This window comes from Procambarus clarkii, chromosome 88, assembly GCF_040958095.1.
Source record: "Procambarus clarkii isolate CNS0578487 chromosome 88, FALCON_Pclarkii_2.0, whole genome shotgun sequence".
Taxonomy (NCBI): domain Eukaryota; kingdom Metazoa; phylum Arthropoda; class Malacostraca; order Decapoda; family Cambaridae; genus Procambarus; species Procambarus clarkii.
In genome coordinates, this window is record NC_091237.1 from 17,226,591 (window position 1) to 17,241,515 (window position 14,925).

The following is a 14,925-nucleotide window of genomic DNA, read 5'->3' on the forward strand; positions in this document are numbered from 1 at the left end:
ATACTGAGAGAGGTGTACCAAGATACTGAGAGAGGTGTACCAAGATACTGAGAGAGGTGTACCAAGATACTGAGAGAGGTGTACCAAGATACTGAGAGAGGTGTACCAAGATACTGGGAGAGGTGTTCCAAGATACTGAGAGAGGTGTTCCAAGATACTGAGAGAGGTGTACCAAGATACTGAGAGAGGTGTACCAAGATACTGGGAGAGGTGTACCAAGATACTGAGAGAGGTGTACCAAGATACTGAGAGAGGTGTACCAAGATACTGAGAGAGGTGTACCAAGATACTGGGAGAGGTGTTCCAAGATACTGAGAGAGGTGTACCAAGATACTGAGAGAGGTGTACCAAGATACTGAGAGAGGTGTACCAAGATACTGGGAGAGGTGTACCAAGATACTGAGAGAGGTGTTCCAAGATACTGAGAGAGGTGTTCCAAGATACTGAGAGAGGTGTACCAAGATACTGAGAGAGGTGTACCAAGATACTGAGAGAGGTGTACCAAGATACTGGGAGAGGTGTACCAAGATACTGAGAGAGGTGTTCCAAGATACTGAGAGAGGTGTACCAAGATACTGAGAGAGGTGTACCAAGATACTGAGAGAGGTGTTCCAAGATACTGAGAGAGGTGTTCCAAGATACTGGGAGAGGTGTACCAAGATACTGAGAGAGGTGTACCAAGATACTGTGAGAGGTGTTCCAAGATACTGTGAGAGGTGTACCAAGATACTGGGAGAGGCAACGGAGGCGCATGGGCTGAGAATAGCTTTCTTGGTAGTTTATATTGTGTTAAATCCAAAACGATACTTAGAGCCAAGCATAAGCGAAGCACTTGTAACTTCTAAGAGATGTACATGGGAACTCTACAACCATTTATGGAATATCATAACAACTGAGCTCAGGATTATTGTATTTTCATTTCTTTATATAATATAAAATATTAAGCGCTAGTGTCCCAAAAATTTGTATAAAAACTCAAACTAGCGTCTTGCCTGCTATTAGCTAAAGTGCCCAAGCGGTCCTGGTGTTATGACAGGTGTGTGGCTGGTGAGTTCCGGCTGCTTGGGTGACACACCTGCCTCCACCCACACACCTGGGTAACCCCTGATTCTCCCTCCACACATGCTTAACCTTTATCTTCCAGAGGTGTATAAGGGTGAAGAAAAAGGAAAGAGAGAGAGAGAGAGAGAGGGAGTGAGTGAGGAATTGAGAAAAACAATTGACTTATACACTCTTACCTATAAATGGAAATGTATATACTGCTATTAGCTTTATATTTAAGTACTGTATATACAATTTATATTTAATCAAACACTTCACATGGCCTAGATGCAGGTGCTGGAGCAGCCGAGGTGATGGTGAAGGTATAGTGACCTCCGGCACCTCACCCCAGCCCCCCACCACCACCACGCCCACCTCTGTCCACGCCCACGTCATCAGCCACGCCCACACCAGGAGCCTTCACGACGACAACTGCAGCGAGAGAGCAGCACCCGATGTACTCAGGACAATTAATGGTAATATCGGAAACACCTTCACTTGCTTTCTTGGTTCCACCACTATCATAACCACCATCACAACCACCACCACCTAGCTCACCACAATTATGGTAGTAGTATGCTCCAGGTACAATATAAAGGTAGTGGAAAAGAAAGTAAGAAAGGAAAAGGAAGGAAGGAAGGAACAATACAGAAGGGCAATGGAGGAATCAAGCAGGTAGAGAACGTAACTGAAAATTGTAAAACCAGATAAAATATTGTAATATATATATTAAAATATATAAAAGCAGATAGTTAAATTAAGTGATAGTCTGTAAGACCCAGGAAGTGTTAAAATGCACAAAACAGGAGTTGGAAAGGGTAGAGATCTGTGGTAATCTACCAGTGCCAGATGGAAACACATGACAAAAGATAAGAGACCAAAAAGATATTACATAAATTCTCAAAAAACTAAATTATTAGGCAATTTTTAAAATAGAACATTACTGAAGGCGAGGAAGATTTCAGAATGAACGGAATCGACCAATGAACATACTCTTAAGGACAGTACTCCAGTAAAATATAATAATTATAATGTAATGCATTGTGTCGGGGGACAGGCAGCCAGAGTGTATTCATACACGTTAGGTTTATATTGAGAGAAGAACGTTATCAGTAACCTGCCATGGGAGAGAATTTGAAGGGAAGACAAGTGAGGTGATAGAATTCATAGTCCATTAATGTGCACGTGAGTAATGTTAACAGGGCACATGAGTAATCTTAACGGGGCACATGAGTAATCTTAACGGGGCACGTGAGTATATATATATATATATATATATATATTAAGCGTTCTTGCATTCTTGTAAAGCCACTATAGCACACATGACATTTTGGACCAAATCGTTTAACAACCAGGGTACCCATTCACTGCTGGGTGAACAGAGACTACAGTTCAGGATTAGCACCCAGTCAATCCTCTCCAGCCCGGATACGATCCCAGGCCAAAGCGCTCGCAAAGCGTCGGCCGAGTATTTGACCACTGCGCCACGGGGACTGCAAATTAGTTAGTGCAAATTAGTTAGGGACTGTTAATTAGTTAGGGACTGTTAATTAGTTAGGGACTGTTAATTAGTTAGGGACTGTTAATTAGTTAGTACCTTTAACACATAGGAGTAAACCCACACAAACGCAGTACTGAACATATTGTTTACAAACATAATTCTGCCGATAGTGCCTTGAGAACCACCTAAACGCTTACTTACCCCCAACAAACATTTATAAAGTAAATCGTAATGTGTGTGCAAGTACTTTCTTTTACCTTAATGTATCTTGTTATAAATGTTTCTTATGATTTTTGGATATACAGTGAGAAATATATCCCATTCTTTTTTTTGTTTTTGGCTTGTTGGATAACACTGTCTTTCCCAGAAACAGCTGAACTTTTGGACACCCAGATATGTCCTGAGATAATACCAGCCCGTGTCCCACCACCGCCTTATTCACGCTCTCAGGTATGTCCCATATGCATGTCCCAGTTATTTTGTAATAGCTAAATTATTATTTATGCACTTCGTGTGTATGTGTGTGTGTGTGTGTGTGTGTGTGCTCACCTATTTGTGCTTGCGGGGGTTGAGCTTTGGCTCCGCCTCTCAACTTTCAATCAACTGGTGTACAGGTTCCTGAGCCTACAGGGCTCTATCATATCTACATTTGAAACTGTATGGAGTCAGCCTCCACCACATTACTGCCTAATTCATTCCATCCGTTAACTACTGACACTGAAAAAGTTCCTTCTAATGTCCCTGTGGCTCATGTGGGCACTCAGTTTCCACCTGTGTCCCCTTGTTCGTGTCCCACCAGTGTTGAATAGTTTATCCTTGTTAACCCGGTCGATTCCCGAGGATTTTGTAGGTTGTGTTCGTGTCTCCCCTTACTGTGTCTTCCAGTATCGTAAAGTGCATTTCCCGCAGCCTTTCCTCTTAACTCATGCCTCTTAGTTCTGGGACTAGTCTAGTGGCATACCTTTGGACTTTTTCCAGCTTCGTCTTGTGCTTGACAAGGTACGGGCTCCATGCTGGGGCCGCATACTCCAGGATTGGTCTTACATATGTGGCGTACAAGATTCTGAATGATTCCTTAGACAGGTTCCTGAACGCTGTTCTGATGTTAGCCAGCCTCGCATATGCCGCAGACGTTATTCTTTTTATGAGAGCTTCAGGAGACATGTTTGGTGTGGTGTGTGTTTTCTTGCAAGTGCTTGTGTTTATTTTAAGAATATTTTACATGCATGTCCAATGCTTGATTATAAACCTAAGAGTCTTGAGCTGCACCAGATAAAAGTCTGCAAGAAGCCTGGTACTACAAGGAAAAATCTTGCAGTAGTCTACTAGACGACTATCCAAGGGGAAAAATCTTGCAGTAGTCGCCATAAGTAAGTACCATTCGGGAGGTTAGAGATAGCCTAAAGTACTCTATTCCTTTGAGATGTATTTTATTTTGTCTCAAACGTACTTGGAATAGTATTCTTCAGTTGTGTCTGGGATTGAGCCTTGTGGAGGGCTAAGGTCCTTAACGGATGCGGCTTAAGAGGGTTAAATGTAAAAGCTAAATGTTACCATAAAATTTATTTACTCTCCCACCTACTTCAAAATATGCGGCTTGGTTTCATTTAAGTGTCTAGAAAAATTTCTGGGACAAGTTCAATGGAGGAATTAAGAGAGCAACACTTAGCAAAATGGCTGTAATTGACAAGTTGATGCAATTATTAGTATACGGGATTATTACGATACCGACTAAGGGGATAATCACTAAAACACATCCAATGGTTTATAGATAAGTGAATATACATTAAAATCCCAGAGAAGTTTTGAGTAAAGATATTAACTTACACCTCTACTCCCCTAAGAGAAGTTAACAGCTACTTGCTCACAAGGGGACCTAGTTAACCAAGATGCCACTGGCTAGAATGTTTCCTAACCTTCTAATTTATGTAACTGCTCTACCAGGTACATGACAGCATATAGTCTAATGAATAAGTATGTAAAGTGATGGTTAGCCGACTCACTACCGCTATAGGGGATTGTGACCATTTCTGGATCTTTCATGTGCGCTCTATGACGCTATGATTCTCCGCTACTGTCACAAGGCAGTTATTATACAAGTGGATTCCAAACATATCCCCATAATATTTGGCTTTAATTACATTATTCCATACCGTCACCGGTAATGTGTTCCATCCCGAACCATGGGATGCCTCAGACCATGGGATGCCTCCCACACCTGGCACTGGACTGTCCCAGGCTGTTTTTCATAGTCCCTCACCTTTTATTACACTTAATTATTTTAATTTGTTAAGCAGTTTCCATTCAAAAAATTCTTTTCTTCCTATTGTTATTTGCAAGAACATTGTTTATCTCTGCTCTATTTGTATTAATTCAGTCTTAATCCTCCTTAGACAGTTTCTCTGGAGCCTCAACACTCATAATATTCTAAAGTGTTCACGAGGCGTCTTAATGTTACAAACTCCTCGTAATCTGTTCTTTATAGGCTGATCGTACCCAAGCTCAGAGGACCCTAACCTTGGTGGAAATATAGTATGATGTTAAAAGGTAATATTAAAAGAAAAAACACTTAAAATATCCCGTTATTATTTCCATTAGAACCCAAATATACAACGCCAGGAGAGGTCAAACGGATCGGCGTTGCTAGCCCTTACACTAGCCTGCTTCACGGCTGACAATCACAGTGCTTCTGCGGAGGTAGTCTTTGCGCACTCGCTGGTACGGCCAACCAACAAAGTCAGCAACACTCGACCAGCCCCACTGGTTAGTACCTTCCAAACACGAAGTCTACAGCGCTCTTCTAGCCCCACTGATTAGCACCTCCAGGGGTAAAATCCACAGCGCTCGACCAGCCCACTTGGCTAGACCATCCAGGAGTAAATTCACAGTGCTCGACCAGCCCACTTGGCTAGACCATCCAGGAGTAAATTCACAGTGCTCGACCAGCCCACTTGGCTAGACCATCCAGGAGTAAAATCCACAGCGCTCGACCAGCCCACTTGGCTAGACCATCCAGGAGTAAATCCACAACGCTCGACCAGCCCACTTGGTTAGTACCTTCAGGTCGACCTCTGTCTTCCACTGTCCCGGCTTCACTGCTTCCCCTAGCTTGCCTCTGGTCTCTCGTCACCTTTCAGCCTGGCAGACTAAAAGATGGGAAGCTATGATTACTAGGAGGGTCAACTTGTATAGTTCGGCACCCGGATCATAGATGGCGCCGAGGTCCGTCACAGAGGACTTTGACATTTAATGTGACTCTGATCTTCAATTTATCGCCAAATGGAACATGTATATGACCAAATCCACAAGGGCCGTGATGAGGGGTTCGAGCTTACGCCCGGGATGATCCCGGACGCTGCCTTAGTCATTAACTAGCTAACTTAGTCATTAACATTGAAATCCCTTGCGTATATTTTAATTTGATGCATCACGCTTTTGTGATTTCTGTGTGTAACATGTATATCTTTGTTACAGCCTTGATGCTGACGGAGATAGCACAAAGATAGATAGATATAACTACAAAAAAGACACTATACCAAGTTAATTTTTGAGACATTATAAATGGCTTGCATCTATAGTAGATGCAAATTGGGATTAACAAATCTAAAGCAGTAATGGGTGAACACTAGGGGCCAGATTCATGAAAGCACTTACGCAAGCACTTACGAACGTGTACATCTTTCCTCAATCTTTGACGACTTTGGTTACATTTATTAAACAGTTTACAAGCATGAAAACTTCCCATTCGACTGTTGTTATTGTTATAAACAGCCTCCTGGTGCTTCGGAGCTCATTAACTGTTTAATAATTGGAAACAAAGCCGCCAAAGATTGAGAAAAGATGTACAGGTTCGTAAGTGTTTGCGTAAGTGTTTTCGTGAATCTGGCCCCAGAGCACTTAAGATGCTGTAAAGATTAGAATAACCGATAATCATAACATCACTATACCTAGCTGTATTTTTGGCATATTTTGTTGGACATGTTCCCTCCATTGTGTTTCCTTGTCGTGGTGAGAGGGCTCACGGACACCTCTCTGGGACCAGTGAGGGTTGCCACCGCCCCCTTTCCTGTCCCTCTTTGGGAGTTGTAGTGCAAAAGAACACAAACGTAGGTGTCATGAGAGCCAATGGATCACCCGCTGAAGGGATCACCCGTGAGTGGCTACCCAAAGTGGATGGCTGGGTGTTCAGGCTGGGGCAAAAGGGAGAATGAGGTCTTTGCACCAGTGTAGGAGAATGAACGAAGCAGTAGGACTCTCCTGTTAAAAAAGAGGGAGCACCGCTGGGGACGACACACCCCCTTCCTGCACTGACTCGCGCTCAGCCTCCCTGGCTGCCCTGGTAGGTGGTATCCCTTGGTTCCAGGCCCCAGACCTTTTAAAATACATGATATATGGATACTGACACGACCTCTCTTACCCAGGCTCATAAGGTGGGTGACCAGGCCCCTGAGTCGGACTGTGATGGAAGACTGGGTTCTGTAGCCCCTGCTACATTGGGCCAGACCGGACTTCTCCCCCTCCCCCCTGCTCCCCTCTCTCCTCTGTGGCAGGGTCGAATCCCAAGCCTCCAGTGGTGACCACTTCGTCCCCTGGGCATGGCTCCATCTCTCATTGTGACTACTGCGCCTTTTAACCACTCTCTCTCTCTCTGGGGGTTCTCAACGCCGTCCCCGTCACAGCCACACTCGCACGATCCATTCCCATACTAACCTTGTTTAGTCCTGCTTTATGGGCTAAATATTTTGATCTCCACCATCTGGATTCTACTCCTCCTGACGATTTCTCCCTTCATAAACACCTTGTTGATTCGGTAGATGCCTTTGTTACTTTTAACCCCACCCGTATCGGTACATGTGTCGTCGCTGCTCCTTCTCAGGATGCAGCTACCCACTTAGCTGCATTGTTCTGCATTCGGGAGATCCCTGTTCAAGTCTCCAAAAACACTCGGTTGAATGCCAGTGTTGGCACTGTTCTCCTCCCGCACCATGTTGCAACTGGTGTTAGGGACCTAAATGACTGCCATGAGGATATTAAAAATATCCTCGAAGCCCAGGGCCATTCTGGCCTCCAGGTAGACACGTTCACTCGACCCGCTCATGGTCGTCGCTCTCAGCCCCTTCGAGTTGTGAAAATCACCTTTGATAGTAGGATCCTTCCGCCCTTTTTAATTCTTGCCGGTGCCAGATGCTCCATTCAGGAATACATTCCCTCTCCTAGACTTTGCAATAAGTGCTGAAAGTTCAGGCATGGTGTCCTCAAATGCACAAGTACTGTGTATCTATGCCCCGTGTGTGGGGAGGATGATCACTCGTAAGTCCGAGTAAGTCCCCAGGCTCACTGCCTCAATTGCGGTGAGGCCTACCCTACCTTCTCCCGCTCATGTATACACTACAAACTTGAGGAAGCCGTCCTCAACTTGAAACACTAGGATCGTCTGTCTTTTCCTGAAGCGAGACACCAAGTTTGCCGTCTCACCCCTTTTGCTGGCGTATCCTATGCTTGTGTGTTGCGTTCTACCTCTCCTCATCCTTCCCACCTTACTCAGTCTTACAACTGTTTCCAGGCCTTACACCCAGACACTCCCACTGCCTTCTCCCCTGTTCCTTTACGTTCTGTCCCAAAGGGGACCCCCCTCCTGCTTCTCCATCTGGAGTTTCCCCCCTTCCTACCCAGTCTGCCATGTTTCCTGTATCTTTCCTTTCTTTCCCCGATCCTTCTGCACATCCCTCCCCCTTCCCCCTCCCGGTCTCTTGGCCTTCCACGCCGCCTGTCCAGGCTGATGTCCATCATCCTCCCAGCAATCTTCATGTTGTTCACTACCGTTCATCTTCTCCTGTTGAGACAATTGAGTCTGTCGCCCAGTACGTTGTTGCTGGAACACCTGTCTCTTTGAGTCAGAAACGTAAACCTGGCTCCTCTCCTTCGTCCTCCCCCGGCAGGTAAAAAGGCATCGCTTTCTTCCTCGCCCCCCACCTCTGACTCCCTCGCTCCGTCCCCTCCCACTTTGGTGGTCGGGCCCCCTGTCCCTGCTATAGAGGTTTCTTTAGCCCCTGATTCCCTCTAGGTTGCTGCCCTTGCTGAGGTGCGCTCCCCGGTTTCTGCCCCCCCCCCCCCCCCCCCCTGCTGTCCTTGACCGCCCCTCTCGGTTGTCTCCTCCTCCTCCGGACCCTACCCGTCTGCCTCTGGTTTGTCCTCCCGCTCCCTTCACTCCATCCTTACTCAGTTTACCCATGCCCCCTAACCCTGACTTTGCTGACCCTGATCCTGATCCTGAACTTATTTAATATGCTGTGTTCCTCTTTACCTTTGTTTCTTCATTGTTCTCTGTTGCTGTCCTTTCTTTTTTTGCTTAAGCACCTACTGGACTCCTTGCCGGAGCCTGTGCTCCTGTTGGGTGATTTCAACTGTCGACATGCCCTCTGGGGTGATGATTTGACAAACATCTGAGGCTGCCTTCTCGAACCGTTTGTCCTCTCTTCTTCCCTGTCTCTTCTGAATTCTGGTGAACCCATTCATGTGGACTCTCGCACCTTTTCTGCCTTGATCTTTCTCCCTGCTCGTCATCTCTTTACTTAGATTTCACATGGCGGCCTCTTGATGACCTCCATAACAGTGACCATTTCCCCATCCTTGTTACCTTTTTTCTTTTCACCCTCCTCTTTTCTTCCCTAGGTGGCAGTTTGCCAAGGCTGACTGGAAGCTATTCACGCTCAGTGCTACTCTCTCCAACCTCTCCGCTCTGCCTCTCCCTCGTGCCCTCCTCCTTTTTCATGACTGTTTTCAACGCTGCCCTCTGCTCTATTCCTCGCTCTACCTCCCAGGGCACGCGGAAGTACGTTCCCTAGTGGAATGCAGACTGTACTCGGGCTGTCCGCTGTAAGCATGCAGCCTGGAAGAAATACCGACGCCGGCAGACGGCTGATTCTTTTATTTTGTTTCGGAAGGGAAATGCAGTGGCCAGTAGGACCATCTGTACAGCTAAACGTGGGAGTTGGAAATCTTATGTTTCCACCATTATGTCCAATACTCCTCTGCCGCAGATCTGGAAGAAAATCCACAAGATAGTGAGTAAGTTCGTTCCAGATGTCTCACCGGTCCTTCACCTCTGTGGTGCTCTTGTGGCGGTATCCACAAGAGCACCACAGAGGTGAAGCTCGGTCGCGAGCTTCACACTCCAGTAAAGCTCGAGACCGAACTGGGTTCCCACTTTTCTTCTGTTAGTTCTGGTTCTCATCTTCCTCAATCCTTCCTTCCTTCATAAGCCCATTGTTGAATCTCATCCCTTAGATTTCCACACTGATCTCCGCCTTCCCTATAGTGATCCTTTCTCTCTCTGAACTTCAGTCTGCCCTGGCCCCTCTGCGATTCTACGGCAGCGGACATGGATGACATTCCTTATGAGATGCTTCGCCATCTAAATCCTTGTTCATCTCAGTATTTACTGAGTCTGTATAACCAGGTCTGGGAGTCATCGTCAGTCCCTGAGGACTGGCTCGATGCCGGTGTACTCGCTATTTGGAAACCAGGGTCTCTCGGGACATCCCCTAAGGACCTCCGCCCTATTGCCCTCACGAGTTGTGTCTGTAAACTCTTTGAACGTATGGTTAATGTTCGTCTGATGTGGTTCCTGGAACACCATCACCACCTCTCCCCTTCTCAATTGGGTTTTCGCAAATACCGCAGCACAACTGATGTCCTGGTGAACTTCGAGGTCTATATTTGTACTGCTTTTGCTGCGAAGACCTCCATTGTTGCCGTCCTTTTTGACCTGGAAAAGGCTTATGACACCACCTGGAGATACCATATTCTGTCCCAACTTCGCTTTTTTGGCCTTCGTGGTAATCTCCCTCTCTTCCTCCAAAGCTTCCTCTCTTGTCGTTCCTTTAGAGTCAGGCTTGGTGCCACTCTCTGCCTCTTTTCGGCAATATGATAGTGTACCCCAAGGTAGTGTGCGTGTATCTTGCTTTCCGACTGTCCCCCGAGGTTACTTGTCCTTCAATAGAATTTGTGGTGAATCGGATACTTTTGGTGTCATTCACCCTATGCGTTTCTGTTCTCATATTGGCATCCTCAGTAATATTTAGCGCCCTCTGATTGTTCCGCACATTTAATGATGCTATATAACCTTCCCGGCTAATTGGTGCCTTCTTTGATAATTACTTACTTCGTTGGGCATGACAATAATGTGGTTTTGTTGTTGCAGACGGTACCGGAGGAGTCGCTGCAGATGGCGCCACTGGTCCCCACTACTACCTCGACTGCTAGTGTTGGGGCGGCAGGACTGGCCCTCTACCGGGACACGGGCAGCCCGCTCCACCTCCTTCATGACGAGAGCTTCGTGTAGGCGCGGCCCTCCTCCCCTCCTCTGCCCTCACGCCCACCTCCCCACCCGCCACTGTTTTATACAGGATGAAGACGGACCGAGGCGCTGAGGGGGTGAGTTGGGGAGACCTCCCCTCGTTTTGTATTCACGTTCATAAGTATATATCTACTAACAGACGGCTTCTCTTGGACTGTGTGAAGGGTCATAGAGTTTGTCAAGAGTGATGTGATGCTAAAGTTACACTAACAATACCCATCTCGCAGGGTGGTTAACCATACAGGGGAGTGTGATCTGTAGCCGCCACTGGCAAATATTCGATGCTTTGTAAGTATATCCTTAAGAACACCAACAATGGATAGTGATTGCAGTGTTCCAGGTGCTTGGTACCGGCAGGTCTGAAAGGTCTAATGACTGGATATTCAGTAATGTAGTGAGAGAGATCATGACACAGTTCCTGCTCAGTTTTTACACCTGGAGTGTTCCGGATTGGGAGATTAGTCATCTCACTCACCTGTAGCCACCTGTCACATTGTTGCACTAACATGTGTTCGTGCATCTACACTTCATGCAGCTGCCTTCACCACGTGAAGTGACATAATGTGTGTCAAGAGTTATGCTGGGACATGCTAAAAAAAATTATCCCCTTTTCCCAGGATGGTTATTGTCATTCCTAGTGACTACTGATCACTACACGTGAGCATGTGGCCTTGTGGAATTTTGTGGAACCTTGTGGAACTCTACCATCATACCTTGTGAGGTATGATGGTAGGTGGCCTACCATCCTTGTTGACCCACACCCCTTCCTGGTGCCCAAAATCTCACTTATAAGGGAACTTGTACAACATACTGTGCATCCGGCCCTTCATGATCAAGCAATTTTTGTTGTGATTAAAACCTTTATTTGTAAGACAGGAAAAAGGAGAGAGAACTTGCTGACGATTATTCCCTTTGGGGTCGCTGCCAGGGAGGAGGTGGAGTGTGCGGCGTTGGAAGCGCGTGTGCGCACCTGTACAGGATGACGGTGACGGAGGAGGTGACGACAAGTGTCCAGACGGGCAGGTGTTGGGCCTCCTGGCGGGTAGGTGGGTGGCCGCCCGCCCCGGCCCGCCCCACGCCACCCATGCACACACACACGACCGCCTCGCTCTCTCTACCACCTGTGTCGCTCCTGGTGAGTTTACAGTAGATTAGATTTTTTATTCAGGTTAAAGTACATACATTGAAGATGAGTTACAAACATAATGTTGGATTTAAAGATTGAAGTAGTACATACAATACCTAAAGCCACTAGTACGCATAGCGCTTCGGGCTCCCTAAGTTGGGAATTAGAGGCTCCCTAAAGCAGGCTCCAGTTCCAAGAGCACACGGAAGGTTAAGGCTAGGGAGAGAGTGGAGAAGAGGACGTATATTAATTTATTTTGATACAAAGGTGTATATCAGGACACAGAACCACCAACACACACATGGAGGAATTTAGTCACTGGCTGTTCTTCGTCAAGACTACCAGCAGCTACTTCGGCAAGGGAGGCCCCCAGCAGGTTCCTTCCTGGTAGAGGAAGGGAAGAAATAAAAATAAATGGTTACAAAAATGTGAGGAATATGAATTGAATTATGAGAAGATTAGTCAATTATAATTAGGAAGTACGGAGCAAGAATTCATACTAAATATTTCTAATTACCTTCGAGTATTTATACAGTACTTTGCTTGTCATGTAGAATCTAGTTAGCTTCGTTCTCTACTCGCAATCTGAGATCCCTGGGGTTCAAGTCCCTGGCGGGACAAAACAATGGTTGGAGACATTCCTTTCACCTAATGCCGCTGTTTACCTAGCAGTAAGTAGGTACTCAGGAGTTAGGCAGATTTTGGGAGATAAATCCTGGGATGGGTCAGCAGTACGGCCTTGGGGTCGGGGGAGGCGGGCGGACCTCCATACAAGGCTAAAATATAAACAAATCCACAAGGGCCGTGACGAGGATTCGAACCTGCGTCCGAGAGCATCCCAGAATATATCTAGTCTTTCTGTCGTGACAAAAGAAATTATTGAATTATTCCATTACAATAGAGAATCCTAGCAAAGTTGCAACGTTGCCAGAACGGGTTTTTAAAGTTATTACAAGTTTGTAGCGACATGAAACTTACAAAACTTAGTTGTGTGTTTGTTGGAATGTCAGTCCCAAGAAATTAGGTGCTAAAACACATTGTTTTGTTGTTAAACTGTGTCAACAAAATTATTCGCACACCCTGCGTCACTATGTGATGGAGTGCGAAAAGATACGTGAATTTAGAGACAATTCTATAACCAATGTTGCAGCGATGTGTAAATATTTCATTGAAAATGATCTGCTACCAGAAATAAAATTTTTGTTGCAGATGTGTCCAGCAGGCTGGCCAAGTGGGAACGCTGCCGTGTACCACCTCGCAAGATGGGAAGGCGGCTAACAAAAATCTGCCAATTTGAAAGCAGAAAGAAATGTATATTGTCAAGTTAAGTCATAAAAATACTGTATCAACACCACTAAAGCTGAAAGGTCGGTAGGGTGAAGGGGCCACCGAATATACCAGATGATTTAACAAATTTATTTTTATCAGGTTCAGAAGATCTGTGTAACACGGTTAGAGGCGGGGGGGGGGTAATAGGCATGTGTACTGATGGCCGTGTACACTGCTCTGTATTTAGAGGTGTACATGTGGTTACTTCCTTGTGTGGTACAGTAATAAGACGTTGACCAAGATCCGGCTATAGGGAGTTTCAAGACAAACTCCCTCCCAGGACTGGACAAGAATTGTTGTAAGTGAACCAACAGGGGCTGAACTGAGCTAACAGAAGCTACAAACAAAATTACACCAAAAAATACCAGGAGCCTTGATGAGATATTGTGGAAGATGTATAGCAAGGAGACAAAAAGGAAGAAAGGAGGAAGGAGGTGTAGACGACGCCTGGCAGTCAACACAACTGTGATAAGGCACCGTCCATGCCATACCTGTTGCCCCTCACCCCCCCCCCCCCTCATCTAGCTTTTGTTTTATTTAGTAATGATGACACAGCCGAAGGCACTGTTGGCAGCTGATTCCCAGTAGCGAGTCAAGAGGGGTGACCAAACAGAATCCAAATTTATTTTATTTTATTTTTATTTTATTTTTTATTTATATATATACAAGAAGGTACATTGGGATTGTGAGGATACATAGCATAGTAATTACAATCTTGTAAAGCGGTAACTTTATTCGTAACTGATGCAAATCATTGTAATATTGGCTTTACCACCACCATTACACATTTCGTTGTGTACATACATTTCCAAATGTCCAGTGTTGTAGTCTTGTACTTAATGAACATGTTGTAAATGGCTCAGTAAAAGGTAATAATGCTAGCATTATGGAGTGATCTGGAGGGACTCAATTTACCAGGTGGTAGTCTTCTGTTTTAGGCAGGCCAGGGCAGGCCAGGGCAGGCCAGGGCAGGCCAGGGCAGGGCAGGCCAGGCCAGGGCAGGGCAGGCCAGGGCAGGGCAGGGCAGGCGGTTGGTGTATATACTGTATATTGCTTGAATGTTAAAACTGATCCTTTGTATATCTGAAGATGTTTTAGAATATAAAAAAAAACAAGAATTACTGTTTCTCTTCCTTGTCTTGCCGAATAGTTGTGCTGACTATGGCTGGGTTGAGCATTGACGCAAACCATGACTGAGTTGAACACTAAAACAGGCCACAACAACTTTAAATCAAAGGCTCAAAAATTTGTAGAAACTATATAAACATCAATATTGTCGAGGGGAAACAAAAAATATATAATTCCATTTGTCAGAATGTTTCGTCTGCGTGTGCACCAGAATTATCCGGCTCCAGGTTAGCCGCCTTCGTGGCGGAGGGCCACGATTTCTCATTACCTAGATGAGAAATTATGGCCTCATTAACTAGTTCAGGGGGTTCTCTACAGCCCTAAATAAACTGGAGCTGGATTCATCAAGCAGTTACAAAAGTACTTAAAAACCTGTATAGGTTTTCTCATTTCTTGGCGGCTTTGTTTTCATTTATGAAACTGCTTGCGTTCCGAAGCACA

The 14,925-nt window shown here is 45.6% G+C and overlaps 1 protein-coding gene across 3 annotated transcripts in view; it reads left to right on the top strand.

Moving 5' to 3' along the window:
* LOC123745815 (protein turtle homolog A) overlaps positions 1-14,474 on the top strand; it is a gene marked incomplete at its 5' end in the record, with an annotated part of 42,901 nt that extends 28,427 nt beyond the window's left edge. Inside the window, 5 exon segments of one of the 3 annotated variants that reach the window (XR_011225720.1) lie at positions 1,330-1,517; positions 2,910-2,992; positions 10,746-10,978; positions 11,830-12,036; positions 13,237-14,474. Coding sequence is in view for 1 of the 3 variants with exons in the window: in XM_069317601.1 (XP_069173702.1) it covers positions 1,330-1,517; positions 2,910-2,992; positions 10,746-10,886 (412 nt within the window). 3 annotated transcript variants of the gene reach the window in all.
* Between the last annotated feature and the right edge of the window lie 451 nt (positions 14,475-14,925).